This window comes from Carcharhinus amblyrhynchos, chromosome 16 (genome assembly GCF_965287045.1).
Source record: "Carcharhinus amblyrhynchos chromosome 16, sCarAmb.v2.hapA, whole genome shotgun sequence".
NCBI lineage: Eukaryota > Metazoa > Chordata > Chondrichthyes > Carcharhiniformes > Carcharhinidae > Carcharhinus > Carcharhinus amblyrhynchos.
The window spans coordinates 41,982,280-42,009,600 of NC_137339.1; the positions used below are offsets into that span (position 1 = coordinate 41,982,280).

At 43.0% G+C, this 27,321-nt stretch overlaps 1 protein-coding gene across 1 annotated transcript in view; it reads right to left on the reverse strand.

Annotated features, from left to right (window-relative positions):
- The window catches only part of LOC145353970 (uncharacterized), a 108,045-nt gene that overhangs the window by 42,836 nt on the left and 37,888 nt on the right, over nucleotides 1-27,321 (reverse strand). Inside the window, exons 7-9 of the mRNA XM_080205018.1 lie at nucleotides 21,315-22,119; nucleotides 15,298-15,460; nucleotides 3,403-3,514 (exon numbers count right to left, since the gene is read on the reverse strand). Of these exons, the coding sequence (XP_080061144.1) occupies nucleotides 3,403-3,514; nucleotides 15,298-15,460; nucleotides 21,315-22,119 (1,080 nt within the window). The remainder of the gene's footprint in view (nucleotides 1-3,402; nucleotides 3,515-15,297; nucleotides 15,461-21,314; nucleotides 22,120-27,321) is intronic.

The window sequence follows — 27,321 nt, forward strand, 5'->3', positions numbered from 1 at the left end:
GGTAGGGGATTTTAGTTCAGACAGGCAGCATGGTCAGTGCAGGCTTGGAGGGGCTGAAGGGCCTGCTCCTGTGTTGTAATGTTCTTTATTCTTGTTATCTAGGCTGACAGACCCAAGTGTATTGTGTGGTTAGGTACTGCCTGAAGCTGAAAAACTGCTCAAACTAGCAGCCAGGTGCATGTTCAGCAGGAGACTGAAACCTCTCAATCGCAGCAATGGTGGGGGAAGAGCAGACCATAAAAGTACTTTAAATATATCAAATGTACGGTAAACCAGAGACATATGATTATAGCCAGTGTAGTCCTAAGCTGAACCCTCCTCTTGATGTTGAGAGGATTTCTGGAGGTTGAAGCCAAGCTTGGAGGATCTCAATCGATTCATATCCACAGGTTACAGATTTTTAGAAAGTCAATCGACAATGGATTGAAGCAACGTTTTGTTTTTTTCTAATGTAGTCCACATGATGAAACATGGTCTACATGTCCAGTGAAGTCGAGAAACTTGAAGCTAGAAATGAGAGGCATGAGCGTCACGGTGACACAGTGGTTAGCACTGTTGTCTCACAGTGCCAGGGACCTGGGTTTGATTTTGGCTTGGAACATTGCCTGTGTGAAGTTTGTACATTCTCCCCATGTCTGTATGGGTTTTCTCCAGGTGCTCCAGTTTTCTCCCACCGTCCAAAAGACATGCTGGTTAGGTGGCCATGCTAAATTCTACCTCAGTGTACCTGAACAGATGTCAGAGTGTGGCGACTATGGGATTTTCACAGCTGTTTCATTGCAGTGTTAATGTAAACCTACATATGACTAATAAATAAACTTTTTAATTTTAACAATCTAGAACTTTACCAGGGATCTGGATTGGGCTTTGAGCAATCAGGCACAGACCTTTTGAACTAACAGTTAATTGTTAACATGGGTTAGAGTGCAGCCACCATTAGAATTACTGGAACTTAACTGGAGACAGCGGTGTAGCAACATTGTCACTAGACTAGTAATCCAGAGAGCCAAGGTAATGCTCTGGGGACTCAGGTTCAAATGCCACGATGACAGATGGTGAAATTTGAATTCAATAAAAATCTGGAATTAAAAGTGACTATGAAACCATTGTCAATTGTCACAAAAACCCACCTGGTTTGCTAATGTCCTTTAGGGAAGGAACTCTTGTCATTTTTACCTGGTCTGGCCTGCACGTGACTCCAGATCCACAGTGGTGTGGTTGATTCTTAAATGCCCTCAGAGATGGGCAAAGTTTACTGGCCCAGCCAGTGACACTCACATCCCATGAACATTTTTCTTTTAAAAATCAGCGGAAGCGAGGATTAGTGGGAGAAAGACATAGTGTGATCATTAACATTTCCAACCACACATCAACTCTCAGAGTGACTAACAATCCCGGATTTTCTAGAACTGTCCTGTAATTTGGCTTTTTCATGCTGTGTCTCTCGTCAGATCTTCCTGACTTGATTTGTTCTGGATTCCTGGTGTCTTGCATGCATTAGGCACTGCAGATTCATGCTCATTTTTGGAGTTTTCCTGTGGGTGTCCAGGAAGTGGATTTGACAGGTGGTATTATTGGGGTGGTCATGCACCTCTTTTCCCTCCTCCTCTCCATTTTGACAGGTTTGCTTCTGCTCCAACCACCTCGCTCCACTCTCACAGTTTCATCATGTACCCCCGCACCCACACTCCCAGTCCTATGCCATCTGAGCTCAAGGTTTCGCCAGCATCCGTACGCATGTCAAAGTGTCCCCCATTTCTTTCAAGCAGAGTTTGTCACCTTGATAACACCCTCAGTGTGAAACTCGGCAGCTCACTGGTGTCAGTCTCTCAATAGTAGGCCCGCTGAATTTAGGACTCCATAACTCAGTGATGTGGCTGATGCCCGGAGTTGAAAAGCTGCAGCCACATCCAAAAAAAATCCTGTGAAGGATTTCCGTTCTGTATTGGTAAACTGATCAGGTTTTGGGCCACTTTATTTGCTTTGCTGATTTCCCTGCAGTCAACTGAGAGTGTTTCCATGTCACACTCACCTTCCTACCTCAGCAGCGTCCATCTTTCCCCAAGGACTGGCCTTTGTTATAGGTCCTCTGATTGGACCTTCAGCCTCAGAAACTTTTCCATTGTCAGAAGAACATAAGAAATTGGAGCAAGAGGAAATAATTTGGTTTCTCCAGTCTGCTCCACTAGATCAAGAGGATCTTGGCAATCAAAAATCTAACCCAAACTTGAAGATATTCCCTCATTAATATTCTCATGAGGTGGTCCTTAGGTACTGTGCTTATCAGTGTTGCTCACATTCTAAGAACAAACAAACAGAAAATCTGCTGTGAGCAAAGACAAAATAAGAAAGGCAAAATAAGTCAAGTAACAGTGATTAGGAGCTCCAAGTGTGGGATTTTAAAGAATGTAGATTGTTGAAAGGTGGTTAAGAAGAATAGCCATTAAAACTCTTTTTGAGGATCTGATAGGAAAACTCCTCCCACATGTGGAACATTTCCCCTATCTGGGAAGCCATTTCTCATTTAAGGCTGATGTCAACATGAAGATCCAATATCATATCCAATCCATAAGTGCTGCCTTCAGACATCTAAAGGTGAGACTCTTCGATGACCTCAACATCTGTGCTGATACAAAGATCCTCATGTACAAGGCATTTGTCCCCCAAACTCTTCTATATCTTTCAGAAACCTAGATTACATGCAGATGCCATCTCAAGGCCCTGAAGAGGTACCATCAACACTGTCAATGATAGATTCTCAGCATCAGTTGGGAGGAGAGAAATACTAACATCCGTGTCCTTGAAGGAGTCAAGAGCACCAGCATCAAAGCCATGATCATTCCAAACCAACTCTGCTGGGCTGGCCACAGGATGTCACAGTCCTGAATGCCAAAGCAAATTTTCTTCACCCATCTCTCGGAAGAGTCCCGAACAAGGAGGACAAAGGAAGTGCATCAAAGACACCCTAAAGGCTTACTTCAAGAAATGCAACATTGACATCAATGCCTGGGAGACTCTTGCTTAGAAGAGAACTACTTGCAGGAACCCCCTAATTGAAGGGGCGTAACTTTTTGAGAACATTCGGCAGCAAGAGGAGGTTCGGAAAAGGATCAGAAGAATACCAGTGATCTGGAGTCCACAGGCAAACTCCACCTCTCGGAAACATCTGGCAAGAGTGCAGTTGGAGGTGTGGCTCAAGAATGGGCTCGTCAGCCATGCAAAGTCCTACAGTATCCATGACCACTAACGCAAAGTTTCTTAAGTGGACAATCATAGTTGTCAGTGAGGGATCACTGAAGAGCAGTATAATTAGTCTTGTTTTCCAACCAGCATGAGAACATTTCACTACTTGCAATTATAGTCATATAGCTCCCTCTCTCATGTCTCTTTTGGAAAGCTTACCTCCGTAAAGATGAAATGTGCTCATTTGATAGTCCACCATTTTCTTCATGTATTATGAGCAATTTCCCCCTCAGTTCAGACACTTTGACAGGAAAGCTTCTCAGAAAAATGTCTTAAAAATGGAAGAAAACATTATTTAAAATCACTGACTGTCCAAAAATGATGAAACCCAATTTAATTAGGATAATTCTACAAAATCTATTTTCCATTTATTTTTCAGTTTAACAGCTATAATTTGTGTCATTTCATTATGACATTTATTTATTTTTTACTCAAATCAATCTAGTCTAATGCTTGGTGCAGCCAAAATAATTCCAAACATTTATTACTTTCTCTTCTTTATTCTACAGTATTGCCATCATGCAGGGTGCATGGACAATTTTGTTGTTTGCTTTTCACACAAGGTTTAAAATATGTAGAAAGTACCACTTAAACCTCCCACTTGAATTGTGTTTATTAGAGAAATTTCTATGCACCACCATGTCACAAATGAATTGTGTGTGTGAAGTCATTGCATCTGGCTCTCACTGTGTAATTTAAAGATACAGGAGATGCCAAAAATGGATAATGATGGGCTGGCAAAACACATTGATGATTTACTTTTTCCCTAGCCAATTAAAAGCCCAAGTATTATAGAGTTAACAAAATCAACATTTAACATAAATTAAGTCTGCAAGCTAATGAATAATCATTTGCTCAGAGCCAGAATGGAGACCATGTTACCACCAGACATAGCATAGATATCTTCAATGGATGTAATATAATCATGTCAGGGAGGAAGGAATAGAAGGATAAGCTGATAGGGTTAGATGAGGTAGAGTGGGAGGAGGCAGTTATGGAACATGAATATATTGATATGGATCAGTTGGGATGAATAGCCTGTTTGTGTGTTATATACTCAATGCTATTCAATAATGGAGCCCAGATCAGTCAATCCTCCATGCTATGGTCGAGGATTGGATTACTCACTTTGTGAAGAAAACCGATCCAGAGTCAAAAGCTAAAGCAATAATAATGGATAACACACTGAGATTTTTAAAAAATTGATACCCATTAACCTATTTCTTACAGCCTTCCGTAAGCACAGAACCCAGAAGAGGGGGTGGCATGGGCACAAATGGTGATGTGGGTGCAAATAACGATGCAGGGGCAAAATCCATGAGAGCTGGAAAACGAGTTTTACAAACTTTCCCCGCCATCTGCCAGTGACGTAACAATGGTCTCCACTCAGGAAGATAAAGAGCCTCGCTTCCATAAATTTCCTTGCCTTATCATCCCCTCACATTGGGATCTCCTCTTCACCAACACTGCTAATTGTAGGGTCCTATGCCTTTAAGGGGAGGGGGAGGTCCTGGCTCATTCGCCAAGTAGCGTTCCAGTCAGGATACTCAGTGTCTAAAGCAGCCAATCCAATGTGTAGACAATAGTGGGCAAATTTTACCAACTCACCTGCCACGGAAATCGGAGCAGGCAAGGGGCAGATCATAGGAAGAGCTGTTGACCTCGGTTGGGAATTTCCGGTTTTGTGGCAAGCAAGGCCAGAAAATCCTGCCCTACCAATAGAGAGGTTACTCGGCCAATGATTGACTTTGCTCTGAACAGCAGCAATCATTGGATGATTGGGACATGCCAGATTCCCTGGTCCTTCCTTTCTTACCTCAAACTACGATTCATGTCACGCCTGTTGTGTTGGAGCTTCACTTTAGACCAGGCTGAAGGTAAAACAATGCACCTCATTGCCTCATCCACTAGCCCCTAGAAAGTCCTTCCTGACCTCTGCCCACTCAATGGTGTGTGGTCCTGGGTTGGTTCCCTCCAGACCCCATTGCCCCAGACAGTGTGCGTGCTCCATACACATTCCCCACTCCCCACCCTCCCCAAACTCCAATCCATTCACTGAATCCCTGGATGGTCCAGAGCAACTGGCCCAGAAACCACAAAGTCCAAGCAATGAGGATGCTGGAGAACACGAAAGAGATTGACATGGGCAATTGGAGATGAAGCATGTGGATCTTTAAGGGCTTACTCTGTGGCCTCTGATGGTGTGAATGAAACTTACAGCCTTTTCTGCCTCTCCCTAGCTCTGTTTCTTTATTGAGAAGACAAAAAATATTTAATTAGTTGGCTCCACTACTTGGAACTTCTTAATAGGCATTTTTATTAATTACTTTTTTAAAGTTATTGATGCAGTGCTTTGACTTGTTTTGCTCAGCAAGCGGTTTATGTTTGTTTCATACTAAGGCTGAGCCTTTTTTCCATAAATTTGTATTTAATGTTGCCCCAGACCAGATCTCAGACAGCTCTGCTATGTTTCCTGTTGCAGACAAATGAAAGGGTCAAAGGGAATTTGACTGCTTTTTGAAGGGCTGATGAAAGAGGTTATTTTCCCCCCATAGAATCATAGAATCCTACAGTCCAGAAGGAGGCCATTTGGCCCATCGAGTCTGCACTGAACACAATCCCACCCATAGCTCTATGCATTTATCCTTGCTACTACCTGTGACACTAAGGGGCAATTTATCATGCCCAATCCACCTAACCCACACAACTTTGGACTGCAGGAGAATACCAGAGCACCTGGAGGAAACCCACGCAGATACAGGGAGAATGTGACAAACTCCTCACATACAGTGACCCAAGCCGGGAATCAAATCCGGGTCCCTGGCGCTGTGAGACAGCAATGCTAACCACTGTGCCACCCAACAGAAATGGGAAATGTTCATCCCAACTGGTCCATGCCAATATATTTATTTTCAATGAGAAAACACTTATCACTCAATGCAAAGTGTAAATTTTCTGTTAACAAAACCCACTCCTGTGGACAGAAAGTTCACTTTATTGCAGGTGAACAGATTGGTGCTAATTTACTGGAAGGTTTTTGCCACTTTTAAACTTGGAAGTGAAACCAGGAATCATGGGCCAGCAGGATATCTCACTGCTAGTTCAAACATTCTAATTTGTACAAGGATTGATTGTTGGTTGTGGTGCTTGTGAGGTTAAAGCCTTTTGGATGTTGCTGCCCAGGCATTGCATAGGACCTAGTCCAGAGAAGCAGAGCTGAATGAGCAAGTTGTGTACCATACAGTAAACTGAGCTTTCAATGGACTTATCAATGGAAAACCAAGAAGCTTCACTACACCTATCTAAACAGTTTGAGCCTACAGTGACAATGATTCTGGGTACTCAAAGGATGTGAGGGGGTGGTGGGGGTTAATGAAGTTGGGGAGTGGGGGCGGGGGAGGTAAAGGGGTCCAGAAACAAGCAAAGTACCAAAGGGCCATGATTTCTCATCCCTGTCCTGCATAAACTCCCCATTTATCAATGTGTCAAGATCAAACTTCATGTCCTCGTCTTTAAGTCCCACCTAACCCTCTTGGATTTTGTTGCTACTGCATAAAACATGTACTTTTAAATTGACGTGAAAGAGAAATCTTGAGCGAGAAAAGACAGGATGTTGTAAGATGCAAATATCAACATAATCAAGAAAAATAAAGAATTACGTTTATATTGTGCTTTTCGCAACCTCGGGATTCCCAAATTTCTTTATGACCGATTAAGTATTTTTAAAGTTTGGTTGATGTTGTAATTTAGGAATGTAGGGCAGACAATATCAGTGCAAGATCTCACAAGCAGCAATGTGATAATGACTTGTACAAGCTGTCCTCGACTTTATCATGTGTGAGTTACAAATTTTATAAATTAACACTGCACTTCGACTTTACAATGTTGGTTTCAATTTTACGATGCCATGCCAGCATGCATGTGGGCATTGATGTCCTGCATCAACGACAGGGCAGATCGAACTGGCTTGACTAGGTTGGAAACAAATGTTTTATTCTGTTAAATACTTCTGGCACAACTGTCAGAATTTTAATGCATTATATACTTATGTTGTATTTAATGTGCACTCAGACTTGCAATAAGTAAAAACATTAGACTGACAATAACCGATGGCTTCAGTGTATCCCCCAAGCTAAATGAGAAACTTCTGCTGAGCTGTCAGACATCAACAGTGACTTGACAGAGCAAGAGTTGAGAGCATTTAACACCTAATGGCACCCTCTGAATAATTTCCAGCCTTGATTCAGGAACCAGTGCCCTATTTACAATGCTGTTCATATGGGGAAATCGGTTTAGAATTAACTTACAACACAGGTTTCAAGAATCAATTGTGTCACAAGCCCAAGGACTACCTGGAATGTTTTAGTCATGCGGGCTGAGGGATAAATACTGTAAGAAGTCTCACAACACCAGGTTAAAGTCCAACAAGTTTACCTAATAGCAAAAGCAACTAGCTTTCAGAGCACTTCTCCTTCATCAGGTGACTCACCTGATGAAGGGGCAGCAAGCATTTCATAAGCTTTTGCTAGCAAATAAATCGGTTGGACTTTAACCCGGTTTTGTGAGACTTCTTACTGTGCTTACCCCAGTCCAAAGCCGGCATCTCCACATCATGGATAAATACTGGCCAGGGTACAACACACCAGCTCTTCCTCTTGGCAAACTGCAGCATTAAAGGACTCCACACACCCCACCCCCTCCACTCTTCCCCACCAGTCCAACTGAGTTCTTGGCCTCTTCCATATTACAGTGCACATACACTGAGAAAAGAACAAGGATTCCACGATGCAAAGGAAAGCATGCTTCTCTAAGTGGCTGTAAACTGGAGAAGCAGCAAAAGCTTAGGAGCAGAATTCCCCCCCATAAACTTTGCGATTAAACAGTGAAATGATACAGAAAAATATAAATGTTTCATGCCTCTTGGAAGAAAAGAAAGTGAGCAATAAAATAAATAGCGGTTAATACTGGTGGAAACTTAGACATAAAATGTCCTGTTGTGAGGCAGCTGTGCACTTTACTCCAAAATAGAAAGGAAATGCCTCTGAAGAGCCTGGGGTTGGCATTCAATGTGAACTTGACTAGACAAAGGTAATTTGCTGATGCTAAAAGTGGGAACTGGAACCATCACACTGAGAGTACCATCAGTCTATAATCCATCAATGTGCTTTTGATTTCATCCTTCAATATAATTCTAATTTAGAGACCACCTGAGTATTTTAAACCCACACACAGTGGGAACTCCAACCACATTTACGAGTCATTTCATTAATTCAGCTCCTACACACCACTTTCTTTTACAGCTTTCTGCTGTTCTCAATGTGGTCATACTTGTATGAATATACATATGAACAAGAGGCGACATTATGCCATTCAGCCTGTTCGAGCCTGTTTTGCTATTTAATAAGATCATGGTTGACCTGATAGTAACCTCAAACCTGCATCCTGCCTACCTCTGATAACTTATCACGCCCTTGCTTACCAAGAAACTATCGAGCTCTGTCTTAAAAGTATTCAAAGACTCTGCTTCCAATGACTTTTCATAGAAAGACTTTGAAAGATCCATGAGCCTCTGAAAAAATTCACCTCATCTCTATTTTTCAATTAAATGGGTGACCCCTTATTTTTAAACAGGGAGCCCTAGATCTAGATTCTCCCACAAGGAAACAACAGCTCCAGATCTAGTCTGCCGAGATGCCTCAGGATCTCATGGGTGGAATTTTATGGGAAAATGCTGTAAAATCGGCTCGCACGAGTTTTCGCAACCAGTGAGATTTTATGACGCCTGGATTTCCAGCGCAGTCAGCGGGACCTGCAGGGGCAGTGCCAGAGGCGGGGCCAATGGGGGGGTGGGGTAGGGCATAAGATTGGGCGTGAACACATGCCTAAACAATGTAGCTCAACTTCTTTCATTTTTAGACTAGCTGGCCACTTAGAAAAAATCTCATAAAATTCTAACCTATATGTTTCAATCAGATCGCCTCTTAAATCTTTTAAACTACAGCAGATACAAGCCTTGCCTGTACAAACTGTCCTTATAAGACAATTCACTCATTTCAGGGATATTAGTCTGGTGAACATTCTCCAACTGCTTCCAATACACTTATACCTTTCCTTAAATAAGGAGACTAATAGTGTATACAATCCTCCAGATGTGGTTTCACCAGTGTTTTCCTAATTACTTGCTATACTTATATACTAGTCCTTTGTGATTCATGCACTAGGACACCCAGATCCCTCTGCATCTCAGAGCTCTGCAAACTCTAACCATTTAGATAATAAGTTTCTTTTTTATTCTTCCTGCCAAAATAGGCAATTTCACATTTTTCCACATTATACTCCATTTGCCAGACCTTTGCCCACTCACTTAATCTATCTTAGGCTGGAATTTTCCAAAACATAGGCAGAGTGGCACAGTGGGCAGGCGGGTTAAACAACGAGGAAGCCACCAGCCCCAAAGGTGGCTTTCCCCATTGTATTATTCAGCTCATAGCCAAAAGAAAATGAGTCCCACAAAGTCAGGCTGGCAGGACAGGTTCAGCTTCAGTTTAAAAGGGTGGCCTGAAACAAAAAATTAAAAGTAGAAACCCCCTTCCCTTTGAACGCCCTGTGCCCCACAATGCACCCACCCCCATCCTAGACAGGAACCCACTGCCTCTCCACAGCACAGGCAGCAATGCCAGGGGGCAGTACCCGAGCATGATCCTCTCCGCCTAAGCAATGCATTCACCTGAAGTCCTTTGTCAAGTTCTGCTCACGAAGTGCTCATCCTGAGAGACCTATCATGTTGGCGAATCTACTGGTGGGAGGGAGAGATAATTAGGCATAAAGGCCTAATATTGACATTTAAATGTATTTGAAAGGGGATCTGGGTATTAAATATTGGGATTCTTGTTATGTTATTAGTGGGGTATGAGTACATTGCTATGGGAAATCCCACCAGCATAGACTGCGTTTCGGAACTCTCGCAGGATTTCCCACTCTTGCTGCTAATCCTGTCCCCTAAAAATGGGAGCGGAAAATTCCTCAGTGACTTTCTGCAGCCTCTTTGTGACCTCTACACAACTACCTATTTGTGTCAACAGCAAACCTGGCAAATATTCCTTCAATCACTTCCTCAAAGTCACTTAAATCAATTGTAAACAGTTGATCCTTATGGCACACCCTTCGTTACATCTTGGCAATCTGAATAGACCCATTTAATCTTACTCTCTGAGTCCTGTTAGCCAATCTTCTTTCCACCCCAATATGTTACCTCTCACCCCTTCACGCTATTAGCTCCCACGCCCTCCCCCCAGAAAGAGCCCCAGGCATCAGGAAGGCACAGGATAGGAAAAGGGGCAGGTGGGCAAAGGAGACCAAACCCTCAACACAGGACCAACTTGGTGATGACCAAAACCAGTGCCGCAGGAGTGTGCGACTCCTCAGGCAGACAGTTGCAGACATCTGTGCCTTCATTGCCAAAAATTTCATACCTTGCAGCTGTTTGCTATGCCCTGCTAGTGCCCATCAAAGTGACTGGTTTCAACTTCTTCACTTCAACCTCCAACCAGGGGTCAGCTATGGGCCTCACTAACACCTCAGAAGTGTCTGCACAACTGATACACTTCATTGCCAGAAGTGGAAAGTACATTAATTTGACAATGGACGCAAGCCTTATAGGGACTGAGGGCACTGGATTTCACTCTCATCCCTGGATTCTTTCAGAGCATTACTGATTGCACCCAAGTGGCCTTAAGACACCCAGTGACTAGCCAGCGAGATTCACCAACAGGAAGGGCGTCAACGCCTTCAATGTCCAACTGGTCTGCAACCATGTGTGCAATTGCTTTCCTGGCAGTTGCCATGAATCCTTCATGCTCCACCAGTCCAGGTTGTCTCAGATCTTCAATCCAACCCCCAAAGTGAATGGATGGGTCTGAGGGGACAAGGAAGTTCCCTTGAAGACTTGGCTCCTGTGAGCCCAGAGAGCTGCACAGAGGCAATACAACCAACCCCGCTTTCTTAGCAGGACAACCACTGAGCAATTCAGCGGGCTTCTGAAATTGCAATTCCAATCCCTGGGCAAATCATTTGATGTCCTACCATACCCTTCAGTCATTGTGGTATTCTTCCATTACATGGCCCTCATCACAGGTCTGGACCTTAATATCTGTCAGGCCTTGGAAGGAGATAGCTCATTGGGCCTCAGCAGGAGGTAAAGGAAGGGGAAAAAGTGGAGAGAGATGACACTCAACAAGGGACGTACCCCTGGCTCATGAAGATCTGGCCTCTTCCAAGTCAAGGACTTCCCTTCAGCATTAGATTCAGATCTGTACTGATGGAGTGAGAGTTGCCCTGCCCTGACCTTCAGGCCTCCAACTCACCGTGACATCTTACTTCCCCCTGGTGCAGTGAATGGCTTTGCCACAAACCATTCCCTCAGGACAACCAGCAGCCTCAGTGATGGCTGCCATGGGGTATCTAAATGAATCCCACACTTCACCTTCATTCGTGCATCTACTAACTCTACATCAACAGGAACTCATCTCAGTTTCAATTAAAGTCTCACCCCTGTCCCTCCCTCCTCTCCCCCCATGCCAAATCTGAATTTTAATCAGTTTCTCACCAGAAGCAGGTTTCTGACAGAAAAACAGACCACGTTCCTGTTTGTCATCCATGGATCCAAACTGAAGCTCTCTTTGCTCTGTCTGGTCAAGTTTCTGAATAGATTATTCAGGGACTTGAGACATAAAGGGGCCCCAAAAACTAAGGGTTTACTTTATCCTTTCACTCCCACAACCCATAACGCAGAGACACAGCATGCTAGCACAGTGGTTAGCACTGCTGCCTCACAGCACTGGGGACCAAGGTTCGGTTCCAGCCTTGGGTGACCATGTGGAGTGTACATATTCTCCTTCTGTCTGCGTGGATGTCTTCTGGGTGCCCTGGTTTCCTCCCACAGTTCAAAGATGTGCAGATTAGGTGGATTGGCTATGTTAAATTGCCCCATCGTGTCCATAAGACCATAAAATATAGGAGTAGAATTAGGCCATTTGGCCCATAGAGTCTGCTTCACCATTCTATCATGATTGATAAGATTCTCATCTCATTCTCCTGCCTTCTCCCTGTAACCCTTGATCCCCTTATTGATCAAGAACCTATCTATTTCTGTCTTAAAGACACTCAATGACCTGGCTTCCACAGCCCTCTATGACAATGACTTAAACAGATGCACCACCCTCTGGCTGAAGAAATTGCTCCTAGTCTCAGTTTTAAAGGAGTATCCTTTCACTCTGAGGTTGTGCCCTTGAATTCTAGAAACTCTCACTAGTGGAAACATCCTCTACACATCTACTCTACCTAGGCCTCTCAGCATTCTGTAAGTCTCAATTAGATCCCCCCTCATCCTTCTAAACTCCATCGAGTGTAGAACCAGACTCCTCAACTGCTCTTCATATGACAAACCCAAGATATTTAGGTTATGGGATTAGCAGGGTAAATGTGTGAAGTTGTGGGGATAGGGCGGGTTGTTGGCCTGGGTAAGGTGTTCTGTTAGGGAGTCGGTTCAGACTCAATGGGATGAATGGCCTCCTTCTGTATTGTGGGGATCCTATGATTCTAAATGGCAAATTTTCATCAACAGCAAAGCAGATCGCAGAGCCCTAACCTGCAAAACCCACCTCCAACCCTTTTCCTTATCTCATTGTAAATACTTGGGGACTCCACCTTTCCTTCATTTCACATTATTAGTTGCTTCTTGGATTAAAAAAAAATCATTTCATAAGAAAAATAAAATTCTAAAAGCAAATGATCAATTTTAGACTTGGATGAAAATGAATTTGAAACAAAAGTGGGGCCTTAATACAAAAAAGTGACTCACTCATCAACGAACATTTCTATTGAATAGAAAAACACTAATCAGTGCTTAATAGAACCATTTCCACAGCAAATATATTGCAGATTACAAATTTTAAACAATCATAGCTTTTGAATGGATCATTTAATTTTTAATCATTTAAAAAGGGCTGGAAAATGAATTCAATCTCAAGGTAATAAAAATATGATATAGGGTATTTTAATCTTTATTTGTTATTCTACTATCTTATGGTGTTTGCTACAAGAAGTGACACAATCTCTATTTCAGTTGAGGTAGGTTAATTCTGTGCTATTATATGTGTTACAGTTCACTGGCTCCCTCTAGAAATACATTATCCCCTGATGCATGTATGCCCTCCACTGGTCAGCTCCTGCACTCTTTTATCCAAATAAGCTTCTTAATCATAATTTCAGAACAGCCACATGGTAAGCGGCACCTTCTATGTTGCTGTGCATTGTGCGAATCTCAGCCTTGCACAGCAATTCTCAGGAGCGAGGATACAAGACCACAATAAAACAGGTGGATCTCTCACCAAATATGGGAGAGACGGCAGGCCTGGAGAAAAGATGACAGTTTAAAAACATTCGCATGAGCATATATGTGCCTGTTTGCCACAGCCACAACAAATAATGCAATTCATCTTTCTCCACCATAGCTTCATCTTTCTAACTATTGGTTAGCTAGACAAATAAAAGGATTCATTTTCCTGTTTCCTGGAAATGAATAGCAGCAGATTTGCAGCCTGTTGCTTACATCAGAATAGAATTGGATAGAAGGCAGGTGAAACAAACGCAGAACAGGCTGACAAATCACCATGGGATGAATTTATGACAGCCCAGAGGTTGTTTTACCCAAAAGACCCCCCCCCGCCAGAGGTTGTTTTCACTGCACTGGCTGTTAGTTAAGAATGGGTAGTTGGGGGGGTGGGGGGATTTGCCCACCCGATGGGCTTCCTGTGGCTCACAATGGTTTCATACCTGGAGGATGACCCATCAGAATCGAGGCAGCCCTGCCCCTGTTTTTTTTTTCACATTACAGGGGAAAGCAAATTTCACTTCATATGTCCGGAGAATGATAAAAATAAGAATAAAGAAGAGTCTCTGCGCACTGCAGAGTTCACTAGCGTATCTATCATCATAGTTCAGGGGGCTGGGCCAATTCCCGATGGAGAGGCTAAAATCAGCACGCTGAGCGGGCCACTGAGCATGCCCCAATCTGTTAGTGCCGAGATCTGCGCATGCACAATGGCTCCGCACTGCTGGTCTCCTGATTGCTGGCTAGCTCGATCGCTGGCCAGCCCTATAACCCTCACAGTGCCAGCCCTCTGCCCACATGTGGCATGATTACTGGCCTCCTGACCATTCCCCAGCCCAGCCCCGACCCTCCCCCCCCCAACACCCGGCCCACCCCAATCTCCAGCACCCAATCCCTTCAGCCTCCCCACTTCCAAAATCCCCCCACCCTCCCAACCCGCCCCGATCACTGGTTTCTCTCCTTCTCCCACCAATCCTGTCTGCAGAGTGGCAGTGGGACTCCCCACCCCCAACAATTGCCCCACCAGGCCATCTCGGGTCCCATCTCTCTCTAGGCCCTGCCCCATCCCCTTGGCACTGCCCCAAAGTGCCCCCGTGGGCATTGGCACTTTGCCCCTTAGCCAGTGCCAGGGAACACTGGCTAGCATTGCCAGTGTCAATGCCCGAGGGCAGCTCCCGTCACTGCCCAATCCTCTGAGGGGATTGCTCCCCGATCACTCCCCATTAGTGGGAAGCAATTGTAATCCCCACCGAAGTGAACCACTCTGGTGGCTGGCTGGCGGCGGGGGAGGGGTGGCCCAGAAACTTTAGTCCTGGGTCCACTAACTGTATTTAAAATACATTAAAATAAGTAAGTATGGAAATCATTCCCACGTCTCCCAGCTGATTTACGGTGCCCAGCTGATCCCACCGGAAATCTAGCGCTGAAAGACTCAATTGGGGTGGGAATGCAAACATGATTCCTGCATATTGCCCTCTGTGAGATTCTCTCTGTCCACTGGGCTAAAAGAAGTAGTGCAGCGGAATGGCAGAATTGTCCTCAATAGCTCTAACCTTAATTGCGTCTAGCGTCTGGTTGTGTCCTGCATGGACTTGCTTCAGTCATTGCATGAAGAAGTTCTGAAAACAGTAAACAAAGGTCTTGTTTTGCAACATTAAACTTACTGAAGTTATGGGCAACTTTGTGATTCAGAAGTATCTGCTGATGGATAGGAAAGTCATTGACCAAATGTGTTTGGATATCTTGGATGGAGAACTGCTCAACAAGTCTTGGATAATGTAATTGTATCTTTGCCGTATTACTTTGTCCCCAGATAGATTTCTGAATCTGAAAAAAGAAAATGGATCGTCTCAAGACTAACAGTAATTTCTTCACATCGGATCATTCACTTGCGCTCATCCTAAAGCACATCCTTCGAGAAAATTGCTCTGTATATGTACTTACAATATAAAACTACATTGGATATGTTACAAGAAATATTAACTATTCAGGATGCATCCTGCACACAGTAGAATTCTATCAGGCTGTCATGTAGGTAGTTTTTGAATCTGGAACCATCCAGCCATATGGGCCTTCATCAAGCACCTCTTGTCTTGTGCCCATAATACCTTTGCCAAATCTCTCCCAGCTCCCACCTAACACTGACCTTCCATACTGCTCCACCTGCTCTACCCCCTCTAAAACAGTAGAAAATACATCACTTTTCGCCCTCTCTTTAACTCATCCAGACTCAAAACATTGACTCTGTGACCGGAATTTCACTGCAAGCCCACTCTGGAATTGGGGCCCACTCTGGAATTGGGGCGGATGGAATTCTCCATTGGCCTCAAGCGGGATTTTACGAGTCTCCCTCGAGCGAGGTCGTAAAATCCTGGCTTGTTTCTCTCTCCACAGAAGCTATCCTACCTGTTGAGTTTTTCTAGCATTTTCTGTTTCATTTCAGATTCCCAGCATCTGCAGTATTTTGCATTTATTATTGTGAACTCCAATCAACTTTTAAGACACTGTCGAGACTCACTGCTTTGGAAAAGACAGCCCTTCATTAATTCTCATCAGTTGTAGAAAGGAAAATTCTCACAATCTTGATGAGACAGTTTATATGCCCACTGTTCTATTTTTCATCAGCTCTGTTGAAATGAATAAACTAATGCCCATATCTTGAGATCTACTTTGCCACATGTAGAGTTTAAACTGCTAATATTAATTAAAGTAAAGGTCATACTTTGCTGAGTAAATCAAAATGAAATTATTAATAGTCCCAGAATAGAATGAGGTGAATCCAACATGCAGGCAGAAAACAGCACCTCTGGCAAGTTACCAGCACATTCAGACATATGGAGCAACGGATAGGGTGCCTGGATAATAAAATTAGTAATGTTAGTGAACTCAGACTTGTATCACATGAACTCCCCTGCTGGACATTGACAGATGAGAATCTGTAAAATGCCATGGGCACTTTTCCAGATTCCTGCAACCCCTCCTGCCCTTGTGCCAACTGAGTCCATTATGCAGCCAATTAATGGCCATTTTAAAGCCACTTTGCCATCTCTCTTGCTATTTCATGGGCAATGGGCTGAGGTTGACACTAGGTCAGAATCCCGCAGGTAACAATACTTGGTTATTAGACGGGGATATTGGCAGGGGATATTGAGAGTGTGGAATGCCTCCTCTACAAGTAACTCCTTTTGATTGGAGGCCCTCCTCAAACTCCACCTCCCCCCTCCTGTCCACTCCTTCAGTTCCCCCACCCCTCTTGCCTTTGTTGTCAGGAGCCTGGCAACTTGACTCCAGCGATACCCTCATTCCCAGTTACTTGGCAGCCAGCCCCAGTGACGAGCATTGCTGGGGACTGAATGCAGTCCCCACAGTGGTCATCACCCCTGGTGGTGCCACTAAGACCATAGAGTTAGCAGTCATCCAATTAGTTGGCAGCTTTGGAAAGTGGGATGTTAAATCACTGCAGGGCCACAGGACTGGATGGGAACAAAAAATACGTCCAGCATACCCACTCACTGGATGTAAAACCTGCTGCCAGAATTATTGAATTCAATGATGAGCAAGTTCTACATTGAATTATCTAATAAACTGTTGCCACTTCTGACTTCATGTGTATGCTAGTTATCTGGGAATTTAATCATAATTTGGTGCCAAATTGAAAATTTGTTGACAAGCTTTTTTTTATTTATTGATGGGATGTGGAGACCAATGGCTAAGGCTGGTGTTCTTGAGAAAGGGGTGGTGATTTGCCTTCTGCACCCATCAAATTAATGTATATCAGTGGGGCTGTTAGGTAGGGAGTTCCAGGATATCCAACCAGCAACAGTTAAGGAAAGTTTATATATTTCCAGTTCAGGATGGTATGTGACTTAGGTAGGGAAGTTGCAGGTTGTGGTGTGCGTGCTGACCTTACTGTTATAGGTGGTAGAGATTGTGGGTTTTGGAGGGGTTGTCAAAGAGGAGTTGGTAAATTTCTTATAGATGTTATAGGTGCATTAAAGTGCTAAAGTGCACCACAATGTGCTACTGGTGGAGGGGATCAATATTTAAAGTCCTGAATGGTGTCAGATTGCAGCCAACACTTATCCAGTCTTTGATACTATTCCATTACATTCCTGACTCAAGAGTTTTCAGCTAGTGGATAGCCTTGGAGAAATCAAGAGCTGAGTCACTCATTGCACAATATCGATTCTTATAGCCAGAGTATTTATGTGGCTAGTCCAGTTAAGTCAACAGTGATCCCTCAAGGATGTTGGTCATCACCAGGAACCTTATGTGCTGTGAATGTTACCTGTCCCACATCAGCCCAAGCCTGAATGTTGCCCAGATTATGCTACATGTGGGCATGTACTGCTTCAATATCTTAAGAGTTGTGAACAGAACTGAACACTGTGCAACCATCAATCAATATCCTCACATCTGACCTCATGCAGAGGGAGGGCTGTTGATAAAGAAATTGAGGCCTTGGATGCAACTCATACAGTGATGTGTTGTGGCTGAAATGATTGGCTTCCAACAACTATAAACATCACTTTTTGAGTTGAATATGATTCCAATGACATCAAATATTTGTAATTACCAACAAACAGAAGTTTGCTGGCCTACGTTTGTTGACCATAACAATTGACAAAATAAAGCTGAAACAAATATGACATCTTCTAATGAGAAAGCCCTTTCAAACCTTTTGATATCTGACATGATAATCAGGACAAATTCCTCACAGTTTGATGTCTTCCATTGGCTACCATCCCTTCCACTCTCCCACCCCTACAGTGACAACTTAATAAACACTTCAATTGTTGATTCTTTTTGGCCACTTTGGAGAGAGGATTGGTAAAATGACTGACAGGCCAGTGATAAATCTGGCAGATGTTAATCTGGGATACGTTGAAATAAATCGGGCTGATATTCACAGACAGGGTGCAACAAACTCAAAGCTGTGATCTTGTGGTATCATCCCCTCATGATTTCATTTCATCGAGTAAGTTCATAGAATCATACAGCGTAGTGTCCACACTGACACATTAGAAACGCCTGAGCTCCCACCTAATCCTTCCTGCCAGCACTTGGCCCATAGCCTTGTGCCACGTGCTCATCCAGTTCATTTTTAAAGGATGTGCAGCAACCCACCTCTATCACCCTCCCAGGTAGCACATTCCAGACTGTCACCACTTCTGGGTAAAAAAAAGTTTTCCTCACATCCTCTCTCAACCCTCTGCCCCTCAACTTGAGCCTATGTTCTCTTGTGACTGACCTTTCATTTAAGGGAACAGCTGTTCCTTATCCATTCTAACCATGCCTCTCATAATCTCGATCAGTTATCCCCTCAATTTACTCTGCTCCAACAAAAACAAACCAAGCCTATGCAGCCTCTCTTCGGAACTTAAATGTTCCATCCCAGGCAGAATCCTGGTGAATCTCCTCGGCACCCGCTCCAGCGCAATCAAATCCTTCCGATAATGTGGTGACCAGAACTGCACGCAGTACTCTAGCTGTGGCCTCATCAAAATTCTATACAACTCCAACACAACACCCCTGTTTTTCAAGTCCATGTCTCGACCAATAAAGGCAAGTGTCCCCTGTGGTTTTTTCATCATCCCACTAACACGACCTTCTGTTTTCAGAGATCTGTGACAAACATGCCACAGTCCCTTTGTTCAACAGAACTTCCTAGTGTCCCACCATTCATTGAATACTTGTCAAATTATTCCTTCCAAAATATATTTCCTCACACTTTTCAGGGTTAAATTCCATCTGCCACTTATCTGCCATTTGACTGTTCCATCTACATCATCTTGTAGCCTAAGACAGTCCACTTCACTGTTAACCACCCATGCAATCTTTGTGCCATCTGCAAACTTGCTAATTCCTACTCCCCACAGTCATCAATGTCATTTATATAAATAACAAATAATAGTGGACCGAACACAGATTCTTGCGGTACGCCACTGGACACAGGTTTCCCATCACTAAAGCAGCCTTCTGTCATCACCCTCTGTCTTCTACATCTTGAATCCACATTAATAAATTACTCTGTATCCCATGTGGATTTACCTTCTTTACAAGTTTCAGACGAGGGACTTTATGAAAGGCTTTGCTGAAATCAGCAAAAACTACATCGACTGCACTATCCTTGTTGACGCACTTGGTCACCTCCTCAAAAAATTCAATTATATTTGTTAGGCGTGACCCCCCACTGACAAAGCCATGTTGTCTATCCCTGATCAAGCTTTGCCCCTACAAGTGGAAATAGATGCTATCCTTCAAAAGTTTCTCTAATAGTTTCCCTACCACTGACGTGAGACTCACTGGTCTGTATTTCCCTAGTTTATCTCTACAACCCTTCTGAAATTGTGGAACCACATTAGCTGTTCTCCAGTCATCTGGCATCTTCGCCGTGGCCAGAGAGGAATTGAAAATCTGGGTCAGAACCTCTGCAATTTCCTCTGTTGCCTCCCACAGCAGCCTAGGCACAATTCATCTGGACCTGGAGATATATCCACTTTTAAGGCCCCCAATACCTTCAATACCTTGTCCTTCCCTATGTCAATTTGCTCAAGGACCTCATAGTCTCTCTGCCTGAAATCCATATCATCATCCTCATTTTCTTGGGTGAAGACAAATGTGAGGTATTCATTCAACACTCTACCCCCAATCACCTCTGGATCCATCTACACTTTGCTCCCTTCATCCTTAATAGGCGCTACTCTTTCCCTGGTTATCCTCTTCCCATTGATGTACTTATAGAATATCTTGGGATTTTCCTTACTTTTACCAGCCAAAGCTTTCGCATATTCCCTCTTTGCATTCCTAATTGTTTTATTAACCTCCATCCTGCACTTTCTATACCTCACTAATACCTCCACTGATTTGCTCCCCTTGTATTTTTAAAGGCCTTTTTTTGCCTTCTCATTATATCCTGAATATCTCCAATCATCCATGGTTCTCACGACTTGTTATTCCTATCCATCACCCTAGTGGGAACATGCTGGGCTTGTACCCGCTCCATTTACTTTTTGAATGCTCCTACTTCTCTTTTGTTGATTTTCCCATTAGCAGCTGCTCCCAGTCTACCTTGGCCAGATCCTATCTTATTTTACTAAAATGAGCTCTCCCTCAATCCAAAATTATTTTTGCAGCTTGTCTCTTTCCTTGTCCATAACAAGCTTAAATGGTACCATGTTGTGATCACTATCACTAAAATGCTCCCCCAACATCATCTTAATTACCAGTCCAGCTTCATTCTACAGAATCAGATCCAGCACAGCTCCTTCCCTTGTTGGACCTTCCACATATTGATTTCAAGAAATCTACTCCATCAAAGCCTTTAACACTATGTACATCCCAACTAATGTTAGGAAAGTTGAAATCACCTGATATAATAACCCTCTTGTTATTGTTTTACACACCTGAGTACATATTTGCTCATCAATATCCCGCTGACTACCTGGGGGTGGGGTGTCTATATAATCAACACTTAACAATGTGGTTGCCCCTTTTTTATTCCTAAGCTCTACCTGCAAAGCTTCATTTGATGCCCCCTCCAAAATATCATCCCTCTTTACTACATTAACAGTAAGGTAGTGTTGAAATCACGTCTTCAAATCCCTCGACACAGCTGCTGATTAGATTAAACACAACAGTGCAACAATAAGAGATAACAGGGTTTATTGAAACCACTGACCTTTTCTGGGGCAACTACATCCCAATGGAATGCTTTCATCTTCTTCAGACTGCTTCTCGATTTCTTCGGTAAGAGTGGAGGAGGTGCAGGAATAGCCGGTGCTGGTAGTGGAGGAGGTCCAGAACGAACTGGTGCCGGTAGAGGAGGAGGCGCAGGACTAGTTGGTGTCCGTAGTGCAGGAGGTACAGGGCAAGCTGGTGCCGGTAATGGAGGTGGCACAGGACTAGTTGGTGATGAAAGTGGAGGAGGTACAGGACTAGCTGGTGATGAAAGTGGAGGAGGTACAGGACTAGCTGATGCCGGTAGATGAGAGGGAGGTAGAGTTGTTTCAGGAAGATGAGGGATGACAGGGGGAGGAGCGAACCTCTCTGAAGGTGATTCTGCAGTCGCTTTCTTAACTGCTGAAGTGACATCTGTTCCTTTTCCCTCCTCTGCCTCTTCTTCTGCATCTTTCTGTGCAACCCTTTCTAAAGGTGATTCTACAGTGACTTTCTTAACTGCTGAAGTAAGTCCTGTTCTTTCTTCCCCCTCTGCCTCTTTTTCTGCATCCTCTTTTTGTTCTTCTTCATCTTCCTGTTTTGAGTCTGTAGGTGAATCAGGTCGTTTTAACATGGTTTGATCTGTAGGCTCCTTTGTGGATGGTACATCTGATAAAACATCAAGCAAGTTATTTTCCAAAAGAAGTTGTGATTGTGATAAACGCTTCCAGTGCAGACAGCACTTATCAATAGCATCAATCCACTCATCCCGGCATTTGGTTAAATCTTCCGTATGTTGCAACTGGTTAGCGACTGGTATTCGGAATCTAAGATTAAGAAAAAAATGAATGAACTATTATGTGCAAAGTCTCATAGACATTTCTTGAAAGAAATGGCTTAAGAAAGACGTGCCCTAGTTATATGGTGACTTGCACATATTTGAGGTATCTAGAGGCCGAGTATAGAAAGTGTTAGAAGTTATGTTTAGATATACAAAGCTAAAGTTAGATCACTCTTAGGATATAAGAGCAGTTCAAGGTGTCACATTTTAATAAAAATATGGTGGTTTTGGAGGCAGTGGACAGTACAAGCTACCAGGATGATACCAGGACTTCAGGAGTCAAAAACTATGAGAAGAATTGCACAGTGGGTTGTATTCCCTGACACTTAGAAAATTGAGGGGTGGTATGATCAATGTTTTCAATATATTAATGGGAACTGATGGGGATGGTAGGGGCTGTTACAATGGTTTTCTTATTGTATTTGAAACCATTCTTCCCCTCAAGTAGCCAGACAAAATAATAGTGGTTGAAGATGATTTATTAAAAAAAAACTATAGCTACAGGACTCTGAATTAAATCATTCAAACCGTTCAGGGTGAAATATTCAGAAATACATAGGCAATTAAAGTCTCAGCTTCGATTACAAGTAATGAATATATACCAATAAAAAAGAACAGGAGTTGTCTCCATCCAATCATAAAAGATTACATCATATAAAAGTACAGTTTTTGAAACCAATCACAATCACCTTTTCTCTGCTTAATTATCATATCCAACTGACGTGAGGTTTTTACTTGCCTCAACTGAGTATTGTTTTCCCCTATCTTTAGGCATTCCAACTGTGTCTGGTTATTAGAACATGGATCACCCCCTTGTCCAATGCATGATTTAAAGGCCTTCTCCCAGCAATAGTATCTTTCTCTCTTCGTTATCTGAGGGGTCAGGTATCTGGAACTAGCTGCTAACTATTTTGGTGTTAAACATTGTGTAGGCTTTTGTGATTTGTCTCTGTTAACCCTTTCACTGGGCACAGTTATTAATGTGACTTATCTTCCTCCATAAATATTAGAATGGGTGCTAATTCCCCTCAGGGTTGATAGAGAGAAGCTACTTCTGTTGGGAAGTCGAGGACTAAGGGACATAGCCTAAAACTAGGCGTATCAGAACTAAAATTAGGAAAGACTTCTACTCACAAAGGGTGCTATAAATTTGTGATTCTCTTCCACAAATGGCAAATCATGCTGGATCCATTGTTAATTTTAAATCAACAAATAAATAGTAGGTGAATTTTGGATTGTGTCTTAAAGGAGACACAATTCTGATGACATATTGGGTTGGTATACCAGGTTTGAGTATTTTGGGCCACATCAAAAAAAAGTAAGAAAATGAAAACACATGGTAACACAATGGTTAGCACTGCTGCCTCACTGTGCCAGGGACCTGGGTTCAATTCTGTTCTCAGGTCACTGTCTGTGTGGAGTTTGCACCTTCTCCCTGTCTCTGCATGGATTTCCTCCGGTTTCCTCCACAGTCCAAAGATGTGGGGGTTAGGTGGATTAGCCGTGCTAAATTGCCCATTCATGTCAGGAGGATTAGCAAGGTAAATACACAAGAGTTATGGACCTGGGTGGGATTATTGTCAGTGCAGGCTTGATGGGCTGATTGGCCTCTTTCTGTACTGTAGGGACTCTATGAAAACCAGGAGTACAGCAAAACAGGATGTAGACTCACTTCCTGTCTTCCTTAATGAATTAATGCTCGATCTTCACTCACAGCAAAGCTATCTGCGGTTTCAAATATTTTTATTTCCACTCTGATGAGTATAATACACATAAAAGGAAAATTTTAATGTTGGCGATGGGGTCTTGCCCATCAGCTAAACTGGCAGGAGCCTGCATCACTTCTGTTGGACAAGGCCTGCTGGAATTAAATTCTCATCAGTTCCTTCCTCCTGAGAGCTATTATCCTCTCTCACATGCCTGTCAGATCAAACAGAAGTGGTGGCAGCCCCATCAGAGGGTGAGAAACCCAAGCTATCAGTGAGAGTGGAATGGGGGCCACAAGGAGTGGGGATTGCTGACTAGAGGAGGGGGAGAGAAAGGGCAAGGGTATGGTTCTCAGTGGGCCCCTCCTACTTCTCAATGCTAGGTCCTGCGATCAATGAACGACTGTGTTTGAACAGGTCTCCCCCTTCCCCCACCACAAATATTGAATATTTCCCTCAAATATGAATTTACTGTCATTTTCAGAACATCCTCCTGCAGGCTGAGGCAGTCACTGAAATTGTCTGCACGATGTTACAAATAACTAATGGGATATTTTTCTGTCAAGTTAACAATGTTGCACAATGCTGATAAAGTAAAATTTGTACTCTCAGGTTTGTTTAACAGTCACAGTGGGATCATCTATAGAGTGCATACAAATTAACACTGCATTATATTGCTGCTGCTCTTAATTTTAGTGATTCATACTGCATATATATCAGGCAATATTTGTAACCAGATGCCACCAGTGAGCATTATCATTTTACTGGGACCTTACTGTAATTGTTTGGTGAATTAGCTGGTGTATCTTGAAAGGGGGAAAATATCATGCATGATTGAGAGAGGTTTGAAACAGGAGGAGAGAATAAGGGACCAGAAATAGGAAAAGCACCAGGGTTCTTGATGCATTCAGTAGTTTTGTTCAATGTTTTAATACACACTCAGTAGAATCTTGCTGAAAAAAAGACACAATTTGTTGAAGCTTTTAATCTTGCACTCATCAGGACATTTTGCAAGAATACAAATCCAACAGAAGTTACACATTCCTACTGTAAAAGAGAGTGCTAATTGGTTCACAAGTGAACTCTGATTGGTTCAGGTGTTGCCATGGAGAACGCACCATTTGATGATAACGACTGACAGCTCACTATCCGGCACTGATTTAAATTTAAACCATGCAGCTTGACTCTGATTGGTCAAAGCACTGCCCCAAGAATTTGTTTAGCTGAAACAGGTGGAATGTGTGTGCCTGCTCTTTCTGTCTGCAAAGAACAGGATCTTGTGTATTAATATACGTAGCTTCCGGTACACGCAAATGTGCCACACCGCGAGGTAATTTTAAATTGATTGTCAGTACACATTCTTAGCACACTGAGGACTACTTAGCAAATTTTGTCTTACCACTGTGTTTTGAGTTTTGGAAGCACAGGCTGGTTGGGTACGGTCTGTACCTTGCCTGTCATGAGCAGCGGAAGTACATGCTATTTAGTATGATCTGCCAGTGTTTGTGACATTCAGTCTACATACCTATCTTCAGGCTGGCATTGAAATTTATATGCGCCGCTTACTACTATCTTTAATATTTTTAGTTAATCACAGATGGCCGGCCCTTCCTTTGGAATTTTTCTTTCTCATTGGAAAGTGTTTATTCTGTATATTCTGAAATATCCCTTTAAATGTCTGTCCCTACTGGTCAATCTCTATCAATCTACAATGATCAATCCCTTGAGCATGTTTTCCAGTTCACTTTAGTTGGCTCTGCTTTCATTCCCTCATAATTGCCCTTATTTAAATTTAAAATACTCGTCTTGGATGCACTCTTCTCTCCCTCAAACTGAATGTAAACTCAAGCACACTATAATCGCTGCTACATATGTGTGCATTCACAATGAGGTTATCAATTAATCCTATGTCATTGCACAATACCAGGTCTAGTATAGCCTGTCCTCTGGTTGCCTCCAGAATGTCCTCTAAGAAACTATCCCAAAAATGTTCTATGAACTCCTTTGCCCATCTGATTCCTCCAATCTTTATGCAGATTAAAATCTCCCATGATTATTACAGTACCTTCCGATAAGCTTCCATTACCTCTTCTTTTATACTCTGTTCTATTATGTAGTCACGATTGAAGGGCCTGTACGCCATTCCCACAAGTGTCCTCCTGCCTTTATAGTTTTTCATCTCAACCCTCACTGTCTCTACATCCTGATTTCCCGAACTTAAGTCATCCCTCTCTAATATGCTAATATTAACAGATCTACCCATCCAACTTCCTGTCCTTCCTATATATCACTCTTCAAGGTACAAGAGCCTGATTGCCTACACCCCAGGGCACCAAACGAAGTGGCTTTAGAAACAGGGGATGTATTAGTTGTCATCTTCCAGAATTCTGTAGATTCTGGGATTGAAGTGTGACAAATGTAATCCTGCTATTTAAAAAAGGAGGGAAGAAACAGAGAATTACAGACCAGACAGCTTAACATCAGTAATAGGAAAAATGTTAAGAGTTTGTTACAAAAGATGAGATAACAGGAGCCTTAAAAGGATGTCAAAAGGATTAGACAAAATGAACATCGATTTGTGAAAGGGAAATCATGTTTAGCAAATCTACTGGAGTTTTTTTTTAAGGATGTAACTAGTAGAAAAGATAAAGGTGAGCCAGTAGATATGGTGCATTTGGATTTTTAGAAAGCTTTTGAAAAAAATTAGTGAGGAGGAAAATACACGGCAGATGCAGTTTAACATGGAAAAATGAAGTTACCAACTTCAGGCAGAGAAACAGAATGGCAGACTATTACTCAAACGGTGAGACTGGGAAATGTACAAAGGGATCCGAGTGTGCTAGTACACCAGTCAGCATGCACGCAGCTACAGCAAGCAATTAGGAAGGCAAATGGTATGTTGGTCTTCATTACAAGAGGACTCGAGTACAGAAGCAAGGATGTCTTACTGCAGCTGTATAGGGCATTTGTAAGCACACACCTGGAGTGCTGTGTGCAGTTTTGGTCTCCTTATCTAAGAAAAGATAAACTTGCCAAAGAGGGAATGCAGCAAAGCTTCACCAGGCTGATTCCTGGATTGGCAAGATTGTTGTATGAGGAGAGATTGGATCGACTAGGCCTTTATTAGCTAGAATTTAGAAGAATGAGAGGTGACCCATTGAAGTGTACAAAATTTTGACACAGCTCAACAGACTGGATGCAGGGATGTTGTTTCCTTTGGCTGTGGGGAGGTTACAGTCTCAGGATACAAGGTAGACCATTTAGGCCTGAGATGAGGAGAAACTTCTTCACTCAGAAGGTGGTGACCTTGTGGAATTCCCTATCACAGAAGGCTGTGGAGGCCAAATCACTGAATATATTTAAGGTGGAAATAGATTTCTAGACACTAAAGGTGTCAAGGAGTATAGGGGGAGAGGTGCAGTATTGTGCTGAGAAATAGGATCAGCTATGATTATGTTGAATGACAGAGCAGGCTCGAAGGA